The 21,605-nt window shown below is 36.2% G+C and overlaps 1 protein-coding gene across 2 annotated transcripts in view; it reads left to right on the forward strand.

Annotated features, from left to right (window-relative positions):
* Positions 1 to 21,605, forward strand: part of LOC140451068 (glycerol kinase 3-like) — a 72,418-nt gene that overhangs the window by 30,605 nt on the left and 20,208 nt on the right. For both annotated transcript variants that reach the window (XM_072544787.1, XM_072544786.1), the window contains exons 3-6: positions 4,159 to 4,376; positions 6,024 to 6,239; positions 6,420 to 6,530; positions 16,818 to 17,074. In XM_072544787.1, the coding sequence (XP_072400888.1) occupies positions 4,159 to 4,376; positions 6,024 to 6,239; positions 6,420 to 6,530; positions 16,818 to 17,074 (802 nt within the window). The remainder of the gene's footprint in view (positions 1 to 4,158; positions 4,377 to 6,023; positions 6,240 to 6,419; positions 6,531 to 16,817; positions 17,075 to 21,605) is intronic.

Consider the following 21,605-nt stretch of genomic DNA (forward strand, 5'->3'; position numbering starts at 1 on the left):
CTCAATGTCTTTTTTGTCTAAATTGATGTTTTTTAATTCATCTATTAACTTCATATGCTGCACTCGGTCAAAGGCCTTCCTAAAGTCTATGAAGCATACATATGCACTCTTGTTATATTCCCGACATTTCTGCAAGAGTACCGTCAACGCAAATAATGCCTCTCTTGTACCCATGCCTCCTCTGAAGCCAAACTGAGTTTCATCTATCTGCTCCTAATTAAATAGGTAAAAGAAATAAAATAAGAGACTTACTCACAATCAATTTAATTTTCATCATAATTCAAAAATGTTCCACAAACATCACCCTCGGGGCAAAGATATCTAAATACCACAGAAATTTGTGACTTGTTTGAAGCAGTGCTTTTATCCAATATAACAGCTACAAAACTTGCTTCGGTAATTTTTGACTTAATTTCATCAATCATAAATGTAGATACGGCTTCAATAATATCGTTTTGTACATCACTTGAAACTCCCGAAAAAACAGTTGACATTTCTAGATGTTGGCAAAACTTTTGATATCTTTTTTGGCAATCAATGTTCACAATTCCTTGTAATTGCCTCGATTGTCAGAGTTATCGCCATCCAAATGACCTTTTTTTTTCGTCTTTATAGAGGGGGGGTCTGGAATCTTCAAAAGACATCTCAGTCCAGGACGCCGCCTGACTAAGTTTTCGTACTCCCGGCGATAGTTCCCGAGGTACTTTAAAATGCCCTCTCGTCGCCGAGTCTACGCCAAACGCCTACCTGCTAAACCAGACCCTCCTCTGTCATCCAGCGATCCGGAAGCGGAATGGCCGCTGTAAGACCGGCATCACTTCCAAAGCACTACCTTTATTCATTCATTCTCCATTGATACACATTCACACTCTATTCATCAGCAAGGAGGCTCCCTGTCTCGTTCCAGGTAGCGCGTAGAAGACACTCATCGCTCCTAGTTCGGCATCATTCCCAGATGGGCATTTCCTCCTTCCCCACAGTCTGATTCACGCATTCTAACTCATACAGTGTGACCCACTTTTCTAGCTTCACCTTTTAGCATCATTCACTCTTACCTTTAGCGTTGGTCCAGCTGTCTTTCTTCCTTTTCTTTTTTCTTGATCACTGCACGGATACAGCTGTGCTTTAAGAGCTTGGTTAAGAGAACTTTCGATTCTTGTTTTGCCAAACTGGATCAAATTGGCTATACATCTTACATGTAACGGAGAAACTTCTTGTCTCCTTTTAAAAACTCTAAAGCTATTTAAATCGTGGACACCGCCGCTGGTCAACCCATTTTTTTCTGTAGAAAACAGAAGACATTGCCAACAATACAGTTTATTTTTCTTGCAACCACATAGCCAAGAATTTTCATTGTACCAATTAAATTTAAAATATCGAACTGATTTTTTTGATTCCTTTTTTAAATTGTTTAAAGTAGGTGTTGGTCTTCCATTTTCAATAATCTCCTTTTTTTTGTTCAAAATTATACAAGGATAATGACTTTTCAAGTAGTTGATCGATTACGCAGCGGCACTCATCCATGTTTAATTGCACGCACACTGTATAATAGGTACTAACTCTCTAAGTAACCAAAACAAAAACTGATAACAAGCCTACTAATATCCCGAGCGCGCCCACTCTTTCTCGCTTTCAAAAGTTTCAGACACGATTCGGCTCCGACCGATAGCCGATAGACCAGCAAATGTATCCACAAACAAAAGTGGTAACAACATAACTTGCAACCCAGTCCCATAAATTCGCTAATATTTTCGTGCGTCTAGTTGGCTTTTTATTGAATTGCTATTCTATTGGTAAAAAATATAAATGAAATTTTTATTTGCGAGATTTTTTTAACTGTTACCAATGGTAACAATGGTTACATGGACGTCTCGCCAGTGATGGAAACTAAAGTAAGATATGAAAGTCCAAGATTAAATGTTTTCTAAAGATCTTGAAAAAAACAGCATCAATACACTCCACGTAGTATGTGAGCGTGAAAGAGAGATGGAATGAAAGAGAGTGAGTAGGAGATGAGGAAACTGATTTAACAACTATACATAGCGGTATTAGAGTGGAGCATATATAATGTATATACCTACAGCTATACAATATACAATCTGCAGTTCGTACGATCTGCCATCACAGTCATTTCAGTCGTTCGTATTGTTTTATCAGTCCTATGCTTCCAAAAATGTTTTCTCTAACAACATTAGAAATCCTAAGATTTCATACTTGGCGAAGCCCCTGCATATGTCGCTCTTTTTTTTAAGCCCTTCTTTCTATTCGGATTGCCGAATATAGGCCTCTCCTAATTCTAGCCATTCATCTCTGTTGTCTGTGAGACGTTTGTTTCCACATTGGTCCTGCAGTTCTTTTAATATCGCTGCTCCAGCGCATTTGCGTTCTTCATCGTGGTCTTTTGGCTTCATATGGCCGCCAATTCCCGATTTCTTTATTCCATCGGCCATTATTAAGACTTTCGTTGTGCCCAGCCCATTTCCATTTCAGTTTAGCTGCCTGTTCGACAGCATCTTTTACTTTTGTTCTATTACGATTGTCTTCATTGGTTTTATGGTATTTGAGTGAGATACCCAGCATCTGTCGTTCCATAACTCTCTGAGTTTTTCTGATCTTCTCCATGTTTATTTTAGTGAATGTCCAGGTTTGAGCTCCATATGTAAGTACAGGTAGGATACAGGAATTAAACACTTTGGTTCGCAGTCTTTAAGGTATATTTTTATTTTTAAGTACATATAAGAGTCTTCAGTAGCGCACCTAGAATTTGCTTCTGGGGGGGTTTTGGTTGGTCACCAAAATTTTTTTTATGATGTTACCTCTATTTTGAGTTCATAAAATGTGTAAGTAACAGTGTCAGAATAGGGTCGGGGGGGGGGGGGTGCGCCACTGAGAGTCTTCCGAATGCTGTCCATCTCATTTTTACACGTCTGCTTATTTCGGTAGTCTGATTTTCTTTGCTTACCTTGACATTTTGGCCCAGATATGTATATTCATCTACGTGTTCTATCTCTTTCCCTTGAATGTTTATCATAGGTTTGTCATCTTTGTTTGACATTAGTTTAGTTTTGCTGAAATTCGTTTTCAGTCCTTTTTTAGGGATTCTGTGTGTAGCTCTTCAATCATCGTATTCAATGCATTCCACGTGTCGGCTATTAGTACTACATCACCTGCGTATCTAAGATGGTTCAAGTATCTTCCGTTAATAGGGATTCCCTTATTTTCTCAGTCTATTGACTTAAAGATATCTTCTAGGGCAGCTGTAAATAATTTTGAAGATATTGTGTCTTACGCCTCGGTTGATTTTTACTGGTCTTGTTTCGATTCCATTGCCCAACGTGACTGTGATTTCAGCTTGTTCGTAAATATTATGTATTAATATTCTGTACCTGGGGTCGGTCCGGTTGTTGATGACTAATGCTTCTTCTATTGCCAACAGTTCTACACTATCAAAAGCTTTTTCATAATCTATAAAAGCCAGACATAATGGGAGATTGTATTCGTTAGTCTTTTCTATTAGGATTTTCAAAGTATATAGATAGTCACAGCTGCTGTACCCTTTTCTAAATCCGGCTTGTCCTACTGGTTGATATCTGTCAAATTTAATTATTAACCTGTTTGTAATAATCTTTATAAAGGTTTTGTAAAGTTGTGAAAGAAGTGAAATTGGTCGATAATTTTTCAGGTCTGTGGTATCTCCTTTTTTGTGTATTAGTATTGTATTAGCAGTATTCCATTATTCGGGTATGTTGCCTTCGAATAGACATTTATTAAATAGTAATTTTAGATATGTGATGGCTTCTTCTCCGCCTTCCTTCAGCATTTATGCTAGGATTCCATCGCTTCCAGGAGCTTTATTCCTTTTTATTTCTTTTACTGCCCTTTCTATTTCTTCGTGGCTTATTTCGGGCATCACTTCTGAGTTGACATTATTTGTTATCTGCCTTTTCAAGTTCTGCTTTGAGGAGTTGGATCGTTTCTGGAACGATACAGATCGGCGTAGAACTTTTCAATTGAGTTTGCTATATCAGATTTACTCTGTCGCTCTGATGATACATAATGAGGTTGAAATACGTATAAGCGGATGGCAGATGCTCTGCATTGAAATTAAATCTAAGACCGTCTTTCTGTTTTCTCTAACATTTGTATTATAAATTTTAGTATGGAACGACATAAGGACAGATTCGACAGTAGACAGGATTTTAGCCAAGGTACCTGAACAAAATACTAATTACTTCAAAAACCATTGTGGTCTTCCTATATCACCGTATTTTAGCGCCTTTAAAATAAAGTGGCTTATGCACTATGTGCCTCAAGTAAGGAAAGCGATGAAAGCCAAAACCTGTCTCTTCGGTACAGTCGATAGTTGGATCATATGGGTAAGTAATTTTGTATTACACGTATTAAACTATTCTATCAATAAAATAAAAAATGGGCCCAACTGAAATTTGAACTCCCACACCCAAAGCAAGAATCATGTCATTAGACCATTGAGCCGCCGTGTTTTGTTTACTTCGGCAATGAAATCACGTACTTACGTGTTATAATTTTAATTTTTAGAATATTTCTAGAATCATCCATTAAAAAAATTGGATGAGAAGCCTAAATTAGTTCACTAATTGAGGGCTTTCATTTGACAGATAGCTTGACCTTGAGTAGCGATTATATAAAATTGTTTCATTTCTTTTTCTTGCGGAATAGTTTGGTTGTAGCCGTGTTGAACGATTTTGGCAGGTTTTGGAGCCAAGAAATTCTCCCTGGTACTCTTTTTCCATACACCTTGCCCTAAAGAAAAGTTGTAACAAGATAACTGCTCAGTTGTCATGATATAATACCTATATTCTGATTTATGCTCTTTAATTCTATAAACGGTCTCGCATTTCCTTCGTCATTCTACTTGTAATCTCAACATTATTCATAAGGTCCACCCATGAAATTCTTAAGATGCCTTAATTCGAGCTTCTTTAAAGAAATGAGATAGTGTCCAAACCTTTACTTTCTGTCTATCATTTTCAGGACCGGACTCCGAATTAGAAGGTTGAAATTTGGTAAATCATCATATGTATTTTAGAGGGGTCTCCTGACCAACTTTGCATAGTTGACGTAAAATTACCCATCATTCATTGATACCACTTTGAATATTATCCAATGCTTTATTGAAAACTAACATAATTGGCTTCTTTCTACGCTATCATATGCCTGTCGAAAGTCTATGAAAAGATTGTGTATGGGTCTGTTATACTCCCATCCCTTTTCTAGAAGTTGTCTCAGCGTGAATAGTTGATCTATTGTTGATCTGTTTGCCCTAAAACCGGCTTGATATTCGCCTAGCACATTTTCAGCATAAGGGATTAGTCTACTAAGAATGATGTTTGAGAGGGTTTTATATGCCGTGTTGAGTGAAATTCCTCTATAATTCGTGCATTTTGTTTTGTCCCCTTTTTTGTGGATAGGCACTATTATGTTTTCCTTCCATCGACCTGATATCCTTTCTTCTAACCATATGTGCGTTATTAGCTGGTGGATTTGGTGATGTAGTGCGTTTCCCCCATACTTCAGAAGTTCTGCTGGTATCTCGTCCGTATCCGGCGCTTTGTGATTTTTCAGCTTATTTAAGGCCTTTTGGGTTTCTTCAAATGAGGGATTTTTGACGGGCATGTCCGCTGTGATATAGATCTCTTCTTTGTGCTGTTCTTTCTCTATGATGTTTAGAAGGTACCTAAAATACTCCTTCCATTCTTCAGTTACTTCTTTACCGTCGATTTTCATACGGCCTTGATTGTCTCTCAGTGTATGGATGGAATTGGTTCTATGTCCTCTTTTCTCAAAGGTCTTTTATCATCAATATATATCTATCTACCATTTCGGTATGTCTTACTCGATCAAAAGTCCTCTTACAGTCAATAAAACTCATATAAAACCGTACCATAACTTGAATGCTAAATAGTGCTTCTATGGTTCCAAAGTTATTACCAAACCCAAACTATGTGTACTATATTTTTTTTTATTTTTCAAATGTTTTGTAGAATTTAACCGGCGGTCCAAAAGGTGGCAAACATTACACAGACGTTACCAACGCTTCGAGAACATTCCTCATGAACATTGATCTTTTAAATTGGGACCCGTATCTATTAAGGTATTTTAAAATACCTGAAGATGTTTTACCAGAAATAAAAAGCAGTTCAGAAATATACGGTAGAGTGGCAGAAGACTGGCCCTTCGGAGGAGTGTACATTTCAGGGGTATGTATGTCTTTATTCTCAGCAGATTAGACAGAATTTTTAGATTTTGGGAGTAATTTGAAGATGTCGAGATCGATAATGATAATAAACGATTAAATAATATCTCCAATAATGATTTTACTTTGGTTGAAGTAATTTTTTTTCTTTGGGTTTTGGTTGAAATAAATTTTTTTTCTTTAGGTTTTAGGAAACCAACAAGCGTCCCTTTTGGGCCAAAGATGTCTGAAAGAGGGCCAAGCAAAAAATACGTATAGAAGTGGTTGTTTTCTCCTATATAATACTGGTACTCAGGTAAGAATGTTTACAATTATTAACACACGCACTTTTAAAAATCAGTCTATTTTGTTACAGATGTATATGTGCGAATTAATCATGTCTTAAATATTTTTAATTAAATATTTTGTTAGTCTTGATGTCGATGCTATTCTTAGTAACCGTTCGGGAAATCTATTGAATTATGTCTATATCAAAATATGTATAAGAACTTTGTATCTGGACTAGCCGTGATGCAATGTCCTTTGTATTCTTGGGTGTATTGGATGGAGCTGGGTATATTTTTAAGGTGCTCCGATTAGGCAAATTTTTTTACCTCTTCAGCACGGGTTTCTGGGTAATGGGTGTAGGCATTGGTGTTAGAAATTTTCTACCACTGCTTGCGGTTGGTCTGGGATCCTTAGGATCAAAGTGAAGACCAGAGAAGAGATGGTTTAGAAAAAGTAACGGTTCTTTTCAGATTTTTTTTAATTTAATGATTACTTTTCGTGAACGCATTGAAGGTAGCTGTGGACAGCTATAATTGTGCAATGGATTCTAAAAACCACAAAAAACCGGTCCCTTTCTATACGCATGCAAAAGCTCAAAGTGAGTTAGTATGGAATAAAAAACTTCAGTCATTTATGTAACCTGGAGGTAAAGGAGAAACTGCAAAAATGTATTAATAATAATTTGAAAATACTTCATGAAAAAGAAACATCTCAGCCAACGAAAAACATAGATAAAAAATGGCAAAACGTAAAAATGGCGATAACAGGTCCTGCAAAGAAAATTCTGACTAAAGAAAAACCAAAAATAAAGCAAAGGTGGATGACTGATAAGATCCTTCTTCTCATGGACAATCGGAGAATAATGAAAGGAAAAAACGAACAAAGGTATAAACAAATACAGAAAGAAATCAAAATAGAAATCAGAATAGCAAAAGAAGATTTTTATAAAAGAAAATGTGAAGAAATAGAGCAATTGCAGGCAAAACATGATATTTTTAATGTACATAAAAAAGTGAAAGAACTTGCAGGTACACAAAAACGTAAGCAGCCAAATACCCTATATAATGTCAACGGAAACATAATAACAGAACTAGAAGAACAGTTGAAGACATGGAAAAACTATATCGAAGAACTCTTTGCAGATGATAGACAACAATCTGAGCTAAGTAACATACAAGGAGACGAAGGTCCAGAAATATCGGAAGAAGAAGTAATGTACGCACTAAAAAGAATGAAAAATGGTAAAGCCCCAGGTCCAGATTAAATACCAACGGAAATCCTTAAACTCGAAAAAGACTCGATTCACATTTTAGTTGAACTTTTCAATAGCATTTATACATCAGGAAAAATTCCACAAGAATGGTTTTTATCCACCTTTGTTATTATACCAAAAAATATAAATGCCAAACAATGTAGTGATTACCGTACAATCAGTCTGATGAGCCATGTACTGAAAATATTCCTGAAAATTATACACTCTAGAATACACAGAAAACTGAAAATAACACCCAGTTTGGATTCCGAAATGGACTTGGAAAAAGAGAGGCGTTGTTTGCGCTGAACGTTATGTCTCAAAGATGTCTTGACATAAATCATGATGTATTCATGTGTTTCATAGATTACAACAAGGCCTTTGATAAAGTGCGGCATGATCACCTAATCAGACTCCTGACAGAAAAGAATTTAGATAAACGAGACATTCGACTAATAGCAAATATGTACTACAATCAGAAAGCAGTAGTGGGAGTAGAGAATAATACCACTGAAGAAATTGAAACAAAGCGAGGTGTGAGACAAGGGTGTATACTGTCACCAACCCTGTTTAATCTCTATTCCGAAGACGTAATGAATAGAACACTCTCTGAGCAATCCGTAGGTATTAAAATAAACGGTGTTAGATTAAACAATCTGAGATTTGCCGAAGACACCGTTCTGATCGCAGAAACACTTGAAGAGCTACAGACATTGGTGAATAAGATAGCAGACTGCAGCGAAGAATATGGACTATCTTTGAACATAAAAAAAAACTAAATTTATGGTAATATCGAAATCAACACAAAATGTCCAAAATTTATATTTACACAATGAAATTATCGATCGAGTTAGCAAATACAAATATTTAGGCACTTTTATAAATGAAGACAACGATAGCTCAGCAGAAATCAAAATAAGAATAGAAAAAGCCAGATCCATATTCACTAAAATGAAGAGAGTGTTCTGCGGAAATTTTGGAGAGTTTTGAGCCTTGAAATGAAACTTCGCCTCATGAGATGTTACGTACTTTCTGTGTTGTTCTACGGAATGGAGTCATGGACGTTGAAAAAAATTGATACCAAAAAATTAGAGGCATTTGAACTGTGGATATATCGCAGAATCCTGAGAATATCATGGACCGAGAGAGTCACAAATGTCGAGGTCTTGAGAAGAATGAATAAAGAAAAGGAAGTCATATTTACGATCAAAAAACGAAAACTACAATACTTGGGACACATTACAAGAGGCGAAAGATATGAACTGCTTCGAATAATTATGCAAGGGAAAATAACAGGAAAAAGGTCCATAGGAAGAAGACGAAACTCCTGGCTAAAGAATCTACGGGAATGGTATAGCTGTAGCAGCAACGAATTATTTCGGTCAGCAGTTTCGAAAATACGTATAGCCCTGATGATCGCCAACCTTCGGAACGAAGATGGCACTTGAAGAAGAAGAAAAAACTTCTGATGTATAATGGTATATAGTTACATCAAAAGTTTTTTTAAACTATGATTTACAGCCAACCCAACTGAGAGTTTTCCCTTTTATTACTCGAATTGAGCTATTTATTGAAGACGGAAACAAAGGGGAGTTGTTAAACTCATTTTATCCTATTCAGATCTCCTCACTGCTGGAGGGGACCGGATAGTCCTCCTCGGAGAGAATCTCGAATTCAGAAACTCGGTGTCCTATTTGGGAGTTCATTTTAGTAGGACTCTCAATTGGAATATCTACATCAATAACACCCTAGACAGGACAAGAAGAAGAGCTAATCTCCTAGGAGCACTATCTGGAAAATTTGGCTACACATCAAATAAAACTCTCTTGACACCTACAAGACTTTTCGTCAGCCAATTATTGAGTACAAGGCATGTAACTAATCCTAAAAAATCCTAAGAAAGTGCATGAGGAAAAATGCGCATTATCCGTCATCACTCATTCACCAAGTTGCGAACATTCCAACAATAAAGGATAGAATCCGCACTCTCAGCAGAAGATACATAAGCTGGCTCCAACAACAGAGCCAAACAAACTCTAAAGATTCCTTGCCATCGCCTAGGACACTCACCAGGCTTCCCCAAACAAAAGTTTCATTCCCTCCAGCGAAGCTTCTACACTTCGCTGGTAACGAAATTCCTGATTAGTATTATGACGCCCTAGAATCAACCCCTCTGAAATATCGCAGATATTGGGTAACACCAGAGGTACCTTCTGCTCATAGCTTGGCTTACCCAAAAACTCTTCTTCATGATGCTTCTTTCCTACAAACACTACCACCTTCAAAGCCCCTGCTCCACTAGCAGCATGTTACCCAAATCTACCCACTAGCAACTCACCTCCTCAAAAGCTCCTGCAACAAAAAAAAAATGGTGCAGCCCCTCTTTGAAGAAGCCTAAGCTTAAACAAGGTACTAACTTTCAAAACTAAAGGGAAGTTGTCTTCAACATGTCCATGTCAGGAAGCTCGTTGCTGCCAGAGCTCAGCAATTTGATTGAGGTTAAGTGTTTTTAGAATGTCTGCCAAATGCATAGCTGAAGGATGAGTATGGAGTTTTAAGGATGTTTTGGACTAAGATATTTTGGCTTTGGGTGGTTTTTAGGGTGTAGCTCCTGCTCAGAGAGAAAAGCCACTCAACTATGTTTGCGATGTTCGATAGTAGAAATATTAAGGAGGAGAAGTCCCGTTGTTTGTAATTTACTTTACCAGAATACTCATTTCCAAAGACAGCAGCTTTTGTATGAAGTTCGGACTTATCAGAGCGTAGATGTTGACTTTGTACTCATTCAAAGTTGCGTATGTGCGTTTTGTATGTGTGTTACAGTGTCTTAGCTTGCTTCTGTCCAAGTTTCCTATATAACGCATTTAAGAAAACCGACCCTTCTTCTTATCCTGTTAAGGGTTGCTCTCAGATCGTGATCCTAGTACCACTAATAGGCATTCGCTACAGTGGAGTTGGTCTCCCAACACATGAAGTCAATTCTTCCTTCAGCTGCTAATAAGTGTAATAAGTCCAAATCATAATATATATATTCGGTTTTTTATAACGTCTTACGACGTTGTCCGACTCCCAAACGCCACTGTATTCTGTCTTGAGTTAGGTCTTCGTCCAGATTTCGAGCGCTAATCGCTTTCCTAACTCCCAGGTTCCAGCTCTGTGGTGGTTTTCCTCGTTTCTTCTTCTCTGGGGGTTGCCACATCATCGTTTTTTTAGGCAATCTTTCGTCCCCCATTCGGCTCACATGCCCATACCATATGAGCTGTTTTCTCTCAATATCCTCAACTATAGTGCCCTCTATACCCATTTGTTGTTTTATCACTTCATTCCGTATTCTGTCGGCTCTTGATATTCTCATCGATCTTCTGATGGCATCCATTTCCGTGGCTTCGACATTTTTCTTATATTTTTTGGTTATTCTCCATGTCCCAGCTCCATAAAGTAGGCTAGTTTTAACCATTGTCTCATAGATGTTCCATTTTCTTTTCTTTGATATTTCTTTACTCCATAGAACTCCGTTCAAACATGCTATAGCTCTTCGTGCTTGTACAATTCGATGTTCTATTTCTTGTTCGTCTTTTCCACTACGGTCGAAGATGACGCCCAGGTATTTATATTCGTTGCATGGATTTATTTTTTGATTGTCATCGATATCGAGTTGTTCTGCTTCAGCTCCAATTGAGAGGTATTTTGTCTTTTCTAATCTACCCATTTCTGGTATTCTTCAATTAGTTTTCTAAGCATATATTCCATGTCATCTTTGTCATTTGAGATCACCACCTGATCATCTGCAAACTATAAAGTATATATGTAATCCTGATCGTTCAATTGTATACCCATTCCTTTGACTTTCCTTTTCCATTGTTTCAGAGCTGCAGAGATATAAATCTTAAATAGAGTCGGAGAGATACAACATCCTTGTCTGAGACCCTTAGTAACTGCAAATTTTTCAGCTAAGAGGTTTCCGAATTTCATTTGGGAGTTTGAACCATAATATAGATCTTTGAGAGCACTAACCAATGTTTGATGTATGTTTGATGTGCCCAGGACTTCCCATAGTTTATTTAGCGGGACTGTGTCATATGTCTTCTCAAGATCTACAAAAGTCATATGTAACTCTCTATTTGTCACAATTTTCTTTTCTATAATTTGTTTAAGACAGAAGATGTTATCTGTACATGAACGACCTGCTCTAAATCCTCCTTGTTCTTCGTCTTCGGACGATTGATAATCTTCCTCTATCAGGTCCCGTAGTATTCGACCGTATAGTCGACTCATTGAGCTTGTGACCGATATCCCTCTATTGTTTTTACAATTTCTCCTGTCACCTTTTTTATATATTGGGGTCATATATACTGTTTTCCATTCATCTGGTGTTGGATGTCCGTTAATATATTCGTTAAATATCACCGTGATCATTCTGTGTAATTTCTCTGAGCCATTCTTTATTAATTCCGTAGTTACTCCCTCTGGTCCACTTGCTTTTCCATTCTTCATCCCTGCTATAGCTTTTTGAACTATGTTGATATCTATGGTAATATGCTCTCCCAGAATTTCGATTCTTGATGAATCCATATCTTCTTTAAATTCGTCTCTGTTCTCATTTAATAGATGTTTGTAATAATGTGTCCAATCCTCGGGATTTATGGGATTTAGAATCACTTTCTCGTTAGTCGGCTTCTTAACAGAGTTTATAAACTTCCACGCCTCAGTGCATTGTCGTCCTCCAATATAAGATTCTATCTCTCTGCACCTTCTATCCCATATCTCATTTTTGGAGGTCATAATTATCTTTCTAGTTTTCTTCTTCATTTCATTGTATCGGTCTTATACCAAATCATAATACAGCCTTAAAATCAAGTAAGAACATGCCTAACATCTAGAATAAAAAAATAATATAAGGGTGGGTCAAATATTTTCACGGGATTATCCTTCAGTAAGTCGTGGCTGTGGCCTGTATAGAAAGGGGTATGAAGAATACCAGTACTAGTGTCCTTTAGAAGTAGAATATTATAAGTAGAGGTGTGGTGGTATTTTGCTGAAATATTAGGAATTGCTCCATGTAAGAAAAAGCATCTTTATTAGAGTTTAGTTCCACACAAAGCTGTCTTAAAAATGTTCAGAAAGATATCCTTTTATCACCTTTCCCAAATACGTAAATATATGACACGTTCACTTATCGCCCGATATATATTTGCCAAGGTACGTCAGAAGCATGTGAATACGGTAGAATAATGCCAATATTTGTTGCCAGAAGTGAAAGCCCACACACAAAAATACAATAGTGAAGGTCAATGTCTGTCGTGGTTTTCTAAATATAAAATGAGCGATGCAAATAAAAAAGAAGATATACGCGCGAGAATGTTTGTTCGAGTAGATAATTAACGACTATATCTTTCAGTAAACAATGGAACATACGTAATTAGATGATTTATCAGGTGGAACTAATGACAAATATACCATTTCTTAGCTAAACAAGAATGTCGTTAAGTGGTACAGTACAGCTGTAAAACAGTAGAACGAAGTGGGGTAGGAATGTACGGGCTGAGAACTAAACACTCAGAAAGCCTCGGAAAAATTTCAAGCATCTTTGAAGTAAAAACTCATGCTATTGGAAGATACGCCTAGTTAAATTCGGACAAAAATATTTGGGACAAGAAATTAATGTCAAGCGGTTATCCGCTTGTAATTATTATAAAATAATGTCAAGCGGCTATCAAAGCACTTAAATAACATGTAATCAGGTTTCTAAGTGACATAGGAATGATTAGTAAAATTTAATGAACAAAGTAATGAACATTTAGTTACTCTCCTGAGGATCTGGAACGGACTAGACATGCCGAAATGGAACGACACTAAATTATGGACGAACCGGTCAAAATAAACTGGGAAAAACCGAAAGAGGAAAGACAAGTAGATCCTCAAAGATTCAAAGATCAATCGGAAAAACTTACAAGGAGGGAGTCAGTAAAAGACAAACTTCTAGAGAACTATAACCATAGAAGCTTTAAAGACTGCATTTATTTAAAAGGATGAAAGGGAGAATTCAGGCAGCAGACACAAGCAATGGAAATAAAACTCAGATATTTTGGGCGAAAAATCCGTAGAAGGATCTTCGGACCCTATCATATATAACAAATGCCGAGATCAAATAGATATAAAATAAAATGAAAACTCTCACTGTCTTAATACTCAAATTAATTTAAATTGTACTAAATTTAAACAAATTTAAAAAAAAAATTATTGCCGCTTCACCTCGTAGGGGACCCAGCTCGACTGTTTAGATTTCTTACACTGAGTATATCCATTAAGAGTTTTATTAATTTAAAGAAGAATTGATTTAAACAAAAAAGACTACGTGTTTTAACAGGAGTACATATCGTCTATGAAAATTCCTGAAATTATTTAAGGTATAGTCGATTCGCTGATGATACTGTCATTTTTGCAGACAGTCTTAAAGGTCTGCAAACACTTGTATCCAGGGTGGCAGAAGTAAGTAGCAGGTTTGGGCTTGATTTTAACATCAAAAAAACTAAATACATAGTTATAAACAAAAATAGGATACCACCTGGTCAATTACTAGTTAACCAACAACCTATAATACAAATCACCAACTTTTGTTATCTGGGTGCAAACTTAAATGAACAGTGGGACCAATCGACGGAAATTAAGATAAGGATCGAGAAGGCAAGATCAGCTTTCGTCAAAATGAAAAAAATCTTTAACAGCCACGATATAAAATTGGAAATAAAAGTTCTTTTACTAAAATGCTACGTATTCTCCGTTCTTTTATATGGCGTGGAGTCATAGACCTTAACTGAAGCATCGCTGAAAACACACGTAAGCGTAAAATGCTATGTAACCCCAAGCTATCAGTCTCAATAAGATTGAGAACACTAAAGTGTTATGTGTGGTCTCTATTACTATATATAGCTGTGAGACCTGGACATTAAAACAGTATGACGTCAACAAATTAAATTCATTTGAAATGTGGATGTACTGCCGAATGCTAAGAATAAGCTGGACCAGCAGAACTACGAATGAAGAAGTACTGAGAGCAATGAACACACGCCCTCATCTGGTCAATTTTAGAAGGCAAGATTGAAGGTAAAAGGGGCTTAGGACGAAAGAAAAAATCTTGTCTACCAAACATCAGAGATTGGACCCACACAAAAGGAAATGAATTAATTCATCAAGCCCAGAACAGAGAGAAATTTGCCATCTTGATCACCAACCTCAACAGAGAAGGCACTTAGGAGGAGGAGGACGTTTTACTAGGATGGAATCAACATAAACTTTGGTTTTATTATCTTACAAAATAAGTATACTTTTCTATGCAAAGAGGATTTAGCAAAGCAAATAGATGATACTATAACAAACAAAGTAATTTTGAACAATTCATTCAGTTATGCTAGGTATTCATGCCCTGCAGAACAACAATAGAACTATATTTAATAAAATAAACAGCGTGATTAATTAACACCTTTATTTTTTGCCTCCACCCTTGCTTATCTGTGGCTGATCTTATACCATCGAGCAAAAAGACAAAAGAGGGAATGTAAAGGTAGTGGGGGCAAAAATATTGTTAGACAGGAAGTGCCATCTTGAGAGGCCAAATTAAACAAGGAAAGAGAGTCTTTCCTTGTTTAAGAAATCAAATTTAGTTGGGTTATGTTATTATTTGTCCCAACTGTCACATGAAATCTTATTTATATTGAGTTTTTTAACAATTGTTTCACATTTTAGACTGTTATCGTTAATATTTAATTAAAATTTTCTCGTCTATGACACATTCTGAAAACTATTTTATAGCTACTGTTAATAAGTGTCCGAAAATTTAAATTTGGCGCATTCGCATTTCCGGATATATCCGCCATCAGAGGCCACTTTTTTGGTCGCCTTTTCATAACAATTAGATTCCCTCTTTTGTCTTTTTGCTCGATGTCTTATCCATACACGAACTCCTAAAAGGGCTTGTGCGTCGCTGTTTACTGTGTCTTCCCAGAGATTGCATTTTGCTCGTAAACATGTTGATTTGAATAATGACGATTGGGGATGAATATTGTTCACCGATGAATCCAGGTACTGTCTTTTTTCTGATGAGAGGAGAAACCGAGTGTATAGAAGGCCTGGGGAACGCTACGCACAGTGTAACACCGTAGGGACTGTACAGTATGGCGGCGGCTCGGTAATGGTGTGGGGTGGGATTAATTTAGAGGCTCGTACGGAATCAGTTAGAATAGATCGCGGTCGGTTTAAATCGCAGAGGTATACAACAGATATTTTAGAAGAGCATGTCGTGCCATTTGCACCATTTATTGGGGATAATTTCATGCTTATGCAAGATAATGCCAGGCTACAACGGCAAGAATTGTGCACAGTATCGTCAGGAGGTTAGAATTTCTGCCATGGATTGGCCTGCGGGAAGTCCTGACGACTACGACAACTACCCAATGCACCAAACACATTAGATGAACTGTTTTTGCGGTTGGTTGAAATTTGGGATCAAATTGATCAAGAAGAAATCAGAACGATTATGCTCATTATGAGAGATCGTTGTCAAACAGTAATAAATGCCAGAGGATTCAATACTCGATACTAGTACACGGTACTAGTATATTCTGCAACTTTAATTTCAATTTCGTCATTAATTTATAATGCTAGTTTGTTTAGATGTTTAGATTTATGATGTTATATTCTTAATTTCAATACATTTTTTGTAAAAAAAGAAAAGTTTTTTATTTAAGATGTTCTAAAACAACCATAAAGCAGAAAAGAACAAACAAAAATTTTTTCATTACAACTCAAAATAAGAATTTTAAAATTATGCGTTAATTTTGGAGCGCAGTGTATTTTAAGGGAATAAAGTTTCAACAGAAAAGTGTGAATATGAAATATAAAATGCAAGTAATTGTTTGTACATTATTTTTTAGTGTACGCCACTGATTGATTATTAACAATTTTGGTAGTTAGTTTTATCACACGTGACGTAATTGGAGAAAGTTAACTTTTACACTTATTATTAATGTGTGAATAATTCGTTTTTAATATCAAAATGTTTTGCAGAAAGTGATGTCAACGCACGGTCTAGTAACGACGGTAGCTTATAAATTTGGAAATTCACCGGCGGTGTACGCTTTGGAAGGTAGCGTAGCCGTTGCTGGAGCGGCGATAAAATGGTTGCGGGACAATATGGGCTTCCTGAAGGACGTCGATAAGGACACCGAGTCGCTCGCACAAGAAGTATTCAATACCGGGGACGTGTATTTCGTTCCGGCTTTCAAAGGACTGTATGCTCCATATTGGAGAAAAGACGCTAGAGGGTGTGTAAGTTTGAAAATATATTAATTGAAATATTTTATGTATACTATAGAAAATGTCACACTGAGAGTGCAGTACGGGTAAGATACGACAATGCTTTTCTTATGGAGAATAAACGCGCAGGGTTGTCGGTTTTCTCCAGCTGTTGATTGCTCATTGTCTCACAGGACCGGCTTGGATAAAATGCATCTGCCGGCAGTACGAGTAAAATATTTTATATCATGTATACGTATACAGTAGAATAAAAAGGCATTAATGAGTTATTGACAACGAAAACTATGAATTTTGCATATAAAACGTCAACATGAGATATACAATTGAATCATATTCATAAGAGTAACATTTGAACACCTCTTTACAAGAACAACATACAATAACTGTAATTTTAATGTTTTACATAAAATAGAAAAAACCTACATAATTTCTAGGAAAGAATTTGGAAACTTGGAAATGATATTATTTATAGATATTATATGTAATATTCAAATTTCCAATTCTTTCATAGAAATTAGATATTTTCTATTGTATGTAAAATATTAAAAATACAGTTATGTTGTTTCTATAAATAGGTCTTCATTTCTTTTGTAAAACTTCTGCTACAAATTACCATCATTAACATAATCACCTAAATATGGCCATAAACTTGTTTGTCATAATTAGTATTTGATAAACTCCAAGCTTTCCCTATTTCACCCCCTACCCATCCTAAGGATGGGTAGGGGGTGAAAGTGCTTTTGGAAAACGAAACTACACTTCAAAATTTAGTCCGAGTTTCAACAGAGAGCATGGAGTCCCATAAGTTTAAATCCGGTGAATTATTTAACGGTTGCGCTAAACTCGTAGTGTTAAATGTGTTGTGTTTTTTACAAAATACGGAACAACTTAATGTAAGTGCTGCTGTAAGACGTACTTCGTTGATGACTGGTGTTAGCGAAAGAAGCATTTAAAATTTCAAAAAAGAAAAAGAAGTGGAACGTTGAAATCGCCAAAAAAACGTAAAAAACGAGTGTGTCAATCAAATTCTAGAATATTCACATATGACGAGGGTGTAAGAAGTATTCTACGGAGAATTGTTCATTGTGAATTTTTCATGAAAAATTTGCCGCCATTCTTAAAGCATATACATAACTTCATACAAGGTAATGAGAATATACAGCCGTTGTCTCTTTCTACTTTATACAGACTTCTGAAATATATTGGATTTGTTTATAAGAAACGTGGCCGAAGAAGCATCATGGTGGAGCGAGAGGATATTATTTATTGGCGCCATAATTATTTGAGAACTATACGACGTTTGCGAAAAGACCATTGCAATATCATATATTTGGACGAATCGTGGGTTAATGTTGGCCAATCTATAAATTACGAATGGTGCGATACTACGATACAAAACAGTCGTGATGCTTTTCTCAAAGGTTTAAGTACTGGCTTAAAAGCACCTACTAAACGAGGTCCACGATATGTTTTATTGCATGCAGGTTTTTCAGGAGGTTTCCTTCCTGGCACTCAGCGCGTTTTTTTGGCAAAGAAAAATGATGGCGACTATCACGATGAAATGGATGCCGCATATTTTGAGTCGTGGTTTAAGGAGACATTAATATCAAATTTACCAAATAATGGTCGCAGGAATGTCATTGTAATGGACAATGCATCGTACCACTCCCGTAAAGAGAGATTCCCTAACAATTCCTGGAATAAAGCTGCAATCAAGGAATGGTTAGTGGAAAAAGACATTTTTTTCGAGGATTGTTATTTGAAATCCGAGCTATTAGAAGCAGCGCGTGCTTTTAAAGATCAATACGATAAGTATCATCTTGATGAGTATGCTTCACAACATCATGTTTATATTTTAAGGCTTCCTCCATATCACTGCGAATTGAATCCTATAGAAATGGTGTGGAACCAAGTTAAGCGATATGTAGGTACCCATAATACCACTTTTAAAAACGACGAGGTACGCCAGTTGATCGACGACGGTTTCGCACGCGTCACAGAGCAAAATTGGCGCAATTATGTCACTCATGTTGTTGAGAAAACGGAAACTGAGATGTGGACTGCGGACAACCTGCAAGATGACGTAGACCAATTGATAATACACGCGAACACAGGGGAGAGTAGCGAAAGCGAATCCGACATCTCGGATGTAGAGGACGACTTTAGTATAATTAATTGAATATCTGTGAGTAACCTCGATTATTTTACACTGCATAACCAATAAAATGCATTTACCAGTCCAATCAGAGTATGGGCTTTTCAAGAAATGTAATTTAAAATATATTTGTTAGTTTAATAAAGTATAAATATAATATAATGTTAAATAACTTACACTATAAACAGGGGCGGCTCGTGATAGTACAAGATGGTGAGGCACACTACACTTAAGGAAAATTATTATTATTATGGTTAGCTTCTCTTTGCTCCAGTCATACCCGGCTAAGGAGGCATTGCTCGCGCCAGCAAACAATGACTTGGCGTGAGAAGGACTTCTGACGATACGCGCGCGGATCAACAAAAGTCATCCTCACCTCAAAGCTCTCCTAAGCCCTCCTCCACCCTCCCTTATGTGCACTGAAGGTGCAACATACGGGCTGACTGCTTTTTGAAAAAGTCCGCGATTGAGCTGTATTTATGAGCACCATGTGTAATAGGGTGCTCATAAATGTAACTTAAATGATACCCAAGGTGTCGTTAAGCGACTTACTCCGGTTTATCATGAAATCTCGTATCGTGAGATAAAAGCGAACGAAAAACGAGGGAGCTCTAATCCTCGAGCCTGCACCTTGGTTAGCGGCCAAGTTGTAGCCTCAAGGATCTAGGTGGCATCTCCCGTGGCCTTTTTTTATTTTTATAATTTTTTTGTGAATTTTTTATTATTTTATATTTTTTTTGAATCTTTATATTTTTTATTAATTTTTTTGGGATTTTTATATTTTTTTGGGGGTTAGTAGGTATTTTTTATCTGGGAGATTTGTTAGTAAGTGTTATAAATGGCGACTGCTAATCTAGTGCCATCTTCTTCACGCTCTCACATATCCCTTCAGTTGAAGCTTCGGTCTAGCATATCTCCATTGATCGTTCTCGTCGTAAGATGTTAGTCGGAAGGTCGATTTTGTGACATCATAAAGTGAGGGTGTTTACGTTAAATAAACTTAAACAAAGGGTTAAATTTTGTTTTTTGGTTTTTTATTTCACGATTTTTAAAAATTATAATTATTTTAGAAAAACTTCAAAAAATATAAATTCTAAAAGGAAAACTGAGTTCTAAAATTTAAAGTTTTTTATAAATTAAAGGAATTCTGCGAGACTTCTGTTCTGCAAAATGATCTATTACATCGTCTATAAAAACGTTCTCATCCTGTGATTTTATAAATGATTTTTCAATTGAGATTTTTGCCATATTACTCAATCGTGTCTGTCCAGTTGTATTTCTGATGTAATTTTTAATCCTTTTTAGCGCGGAGAAACTTCTTTCTGCAGAAGCACTTGTCACTGGCAAAACAACACAAATGCATAATAATTTAAAAACTTCTGGCATACAAAGTTTTAAATCATAATCGTGAAAAAAAGTTAACATTTCATAAGGGCTTGCGCAATTTTCTATTATATCATTCCCGTACATAGCGGATAACTCACTTTTTAGTTGATTTATATCAAAAATATTATACTGCGTTGTCAAGTTTTTTAATAGATCGTGAGGAAATTCTTTAGCAAAAATGGGAAATTTTGATATATTCAACAGATCAAAGAAATGTAATTTTTCAACGTCACAAAACCTAACCTCTATTTGGGTTGCTATAATGTCAAGAATTTCAAAAAAAATTTGCCTTAATTGTTGAGTTTTATCAGTCATTTCAACTCCCTTACGACGACGTTTCGAGTGTAACGCAGCGGTATCCAGTTTTTCATAAATTGTATCAAAATAAGTAGTGTTACTCCTAAATTCACGTATTTTACTTAGGGTATTTTGAAGTAAATTTCTGGCCTTAACAATGTCTGTATTTCTATTTTGTAGAATGGAAAAAACAGTATCAGTTTGATGAAAAATCAACGAAAATATTTCTAAAAAAAATATGTTCTGAGGATCTTCTAAAAAAGCTTTTAAACCTACTGCTTCTCTTATTGTTTTGTCATCAAAATCGCGACTATTAATAATAAAATCAAAGGTCTCAAGTAATTTATCCTTATTATTATTAACTGTGAGAACTGCGCGTGAAGTAAAATTCCAGCGAGTTGCTACATTAGAAGGTATACGATTTCCTCCAATGTGTTCTAACACTTGGGTACGCTTTGTAGATTTAGAAAAATATGAAGAAAAACCGGATAAGGTTGAGAAAAAAACTTTAACTTGTTGAATTGAACTGCATGCGTTACTTAAAACTAAATTAAATACATGTGCATAGCAATGAATGAACATGGCTTGAGGCGCTATAGATTTAATTTTTGCCTGTAGACCATTCACTTCTCCCGACATTACAGAAGCTCCATCGTATGTCTGAGCCACTAATTTACTATGCAAGTTGAACTTTCGAAATT

This window comes from Diabrotica undecimpunctata, chromosome 9 (genome assembly GCF_040954645.1).
Source record: "Diabrotica undecimpunctata isolate CICGRU chromosome 9, icDiaUnde3, whole genome shotgun sequence".
Lineage (NCBI taxonomy): Eukaryota > Metazoa > Arthropoda > Insecta > Coleoptera > Chrysomelidae > Diabrotica > Diabrotica undecimpunctata.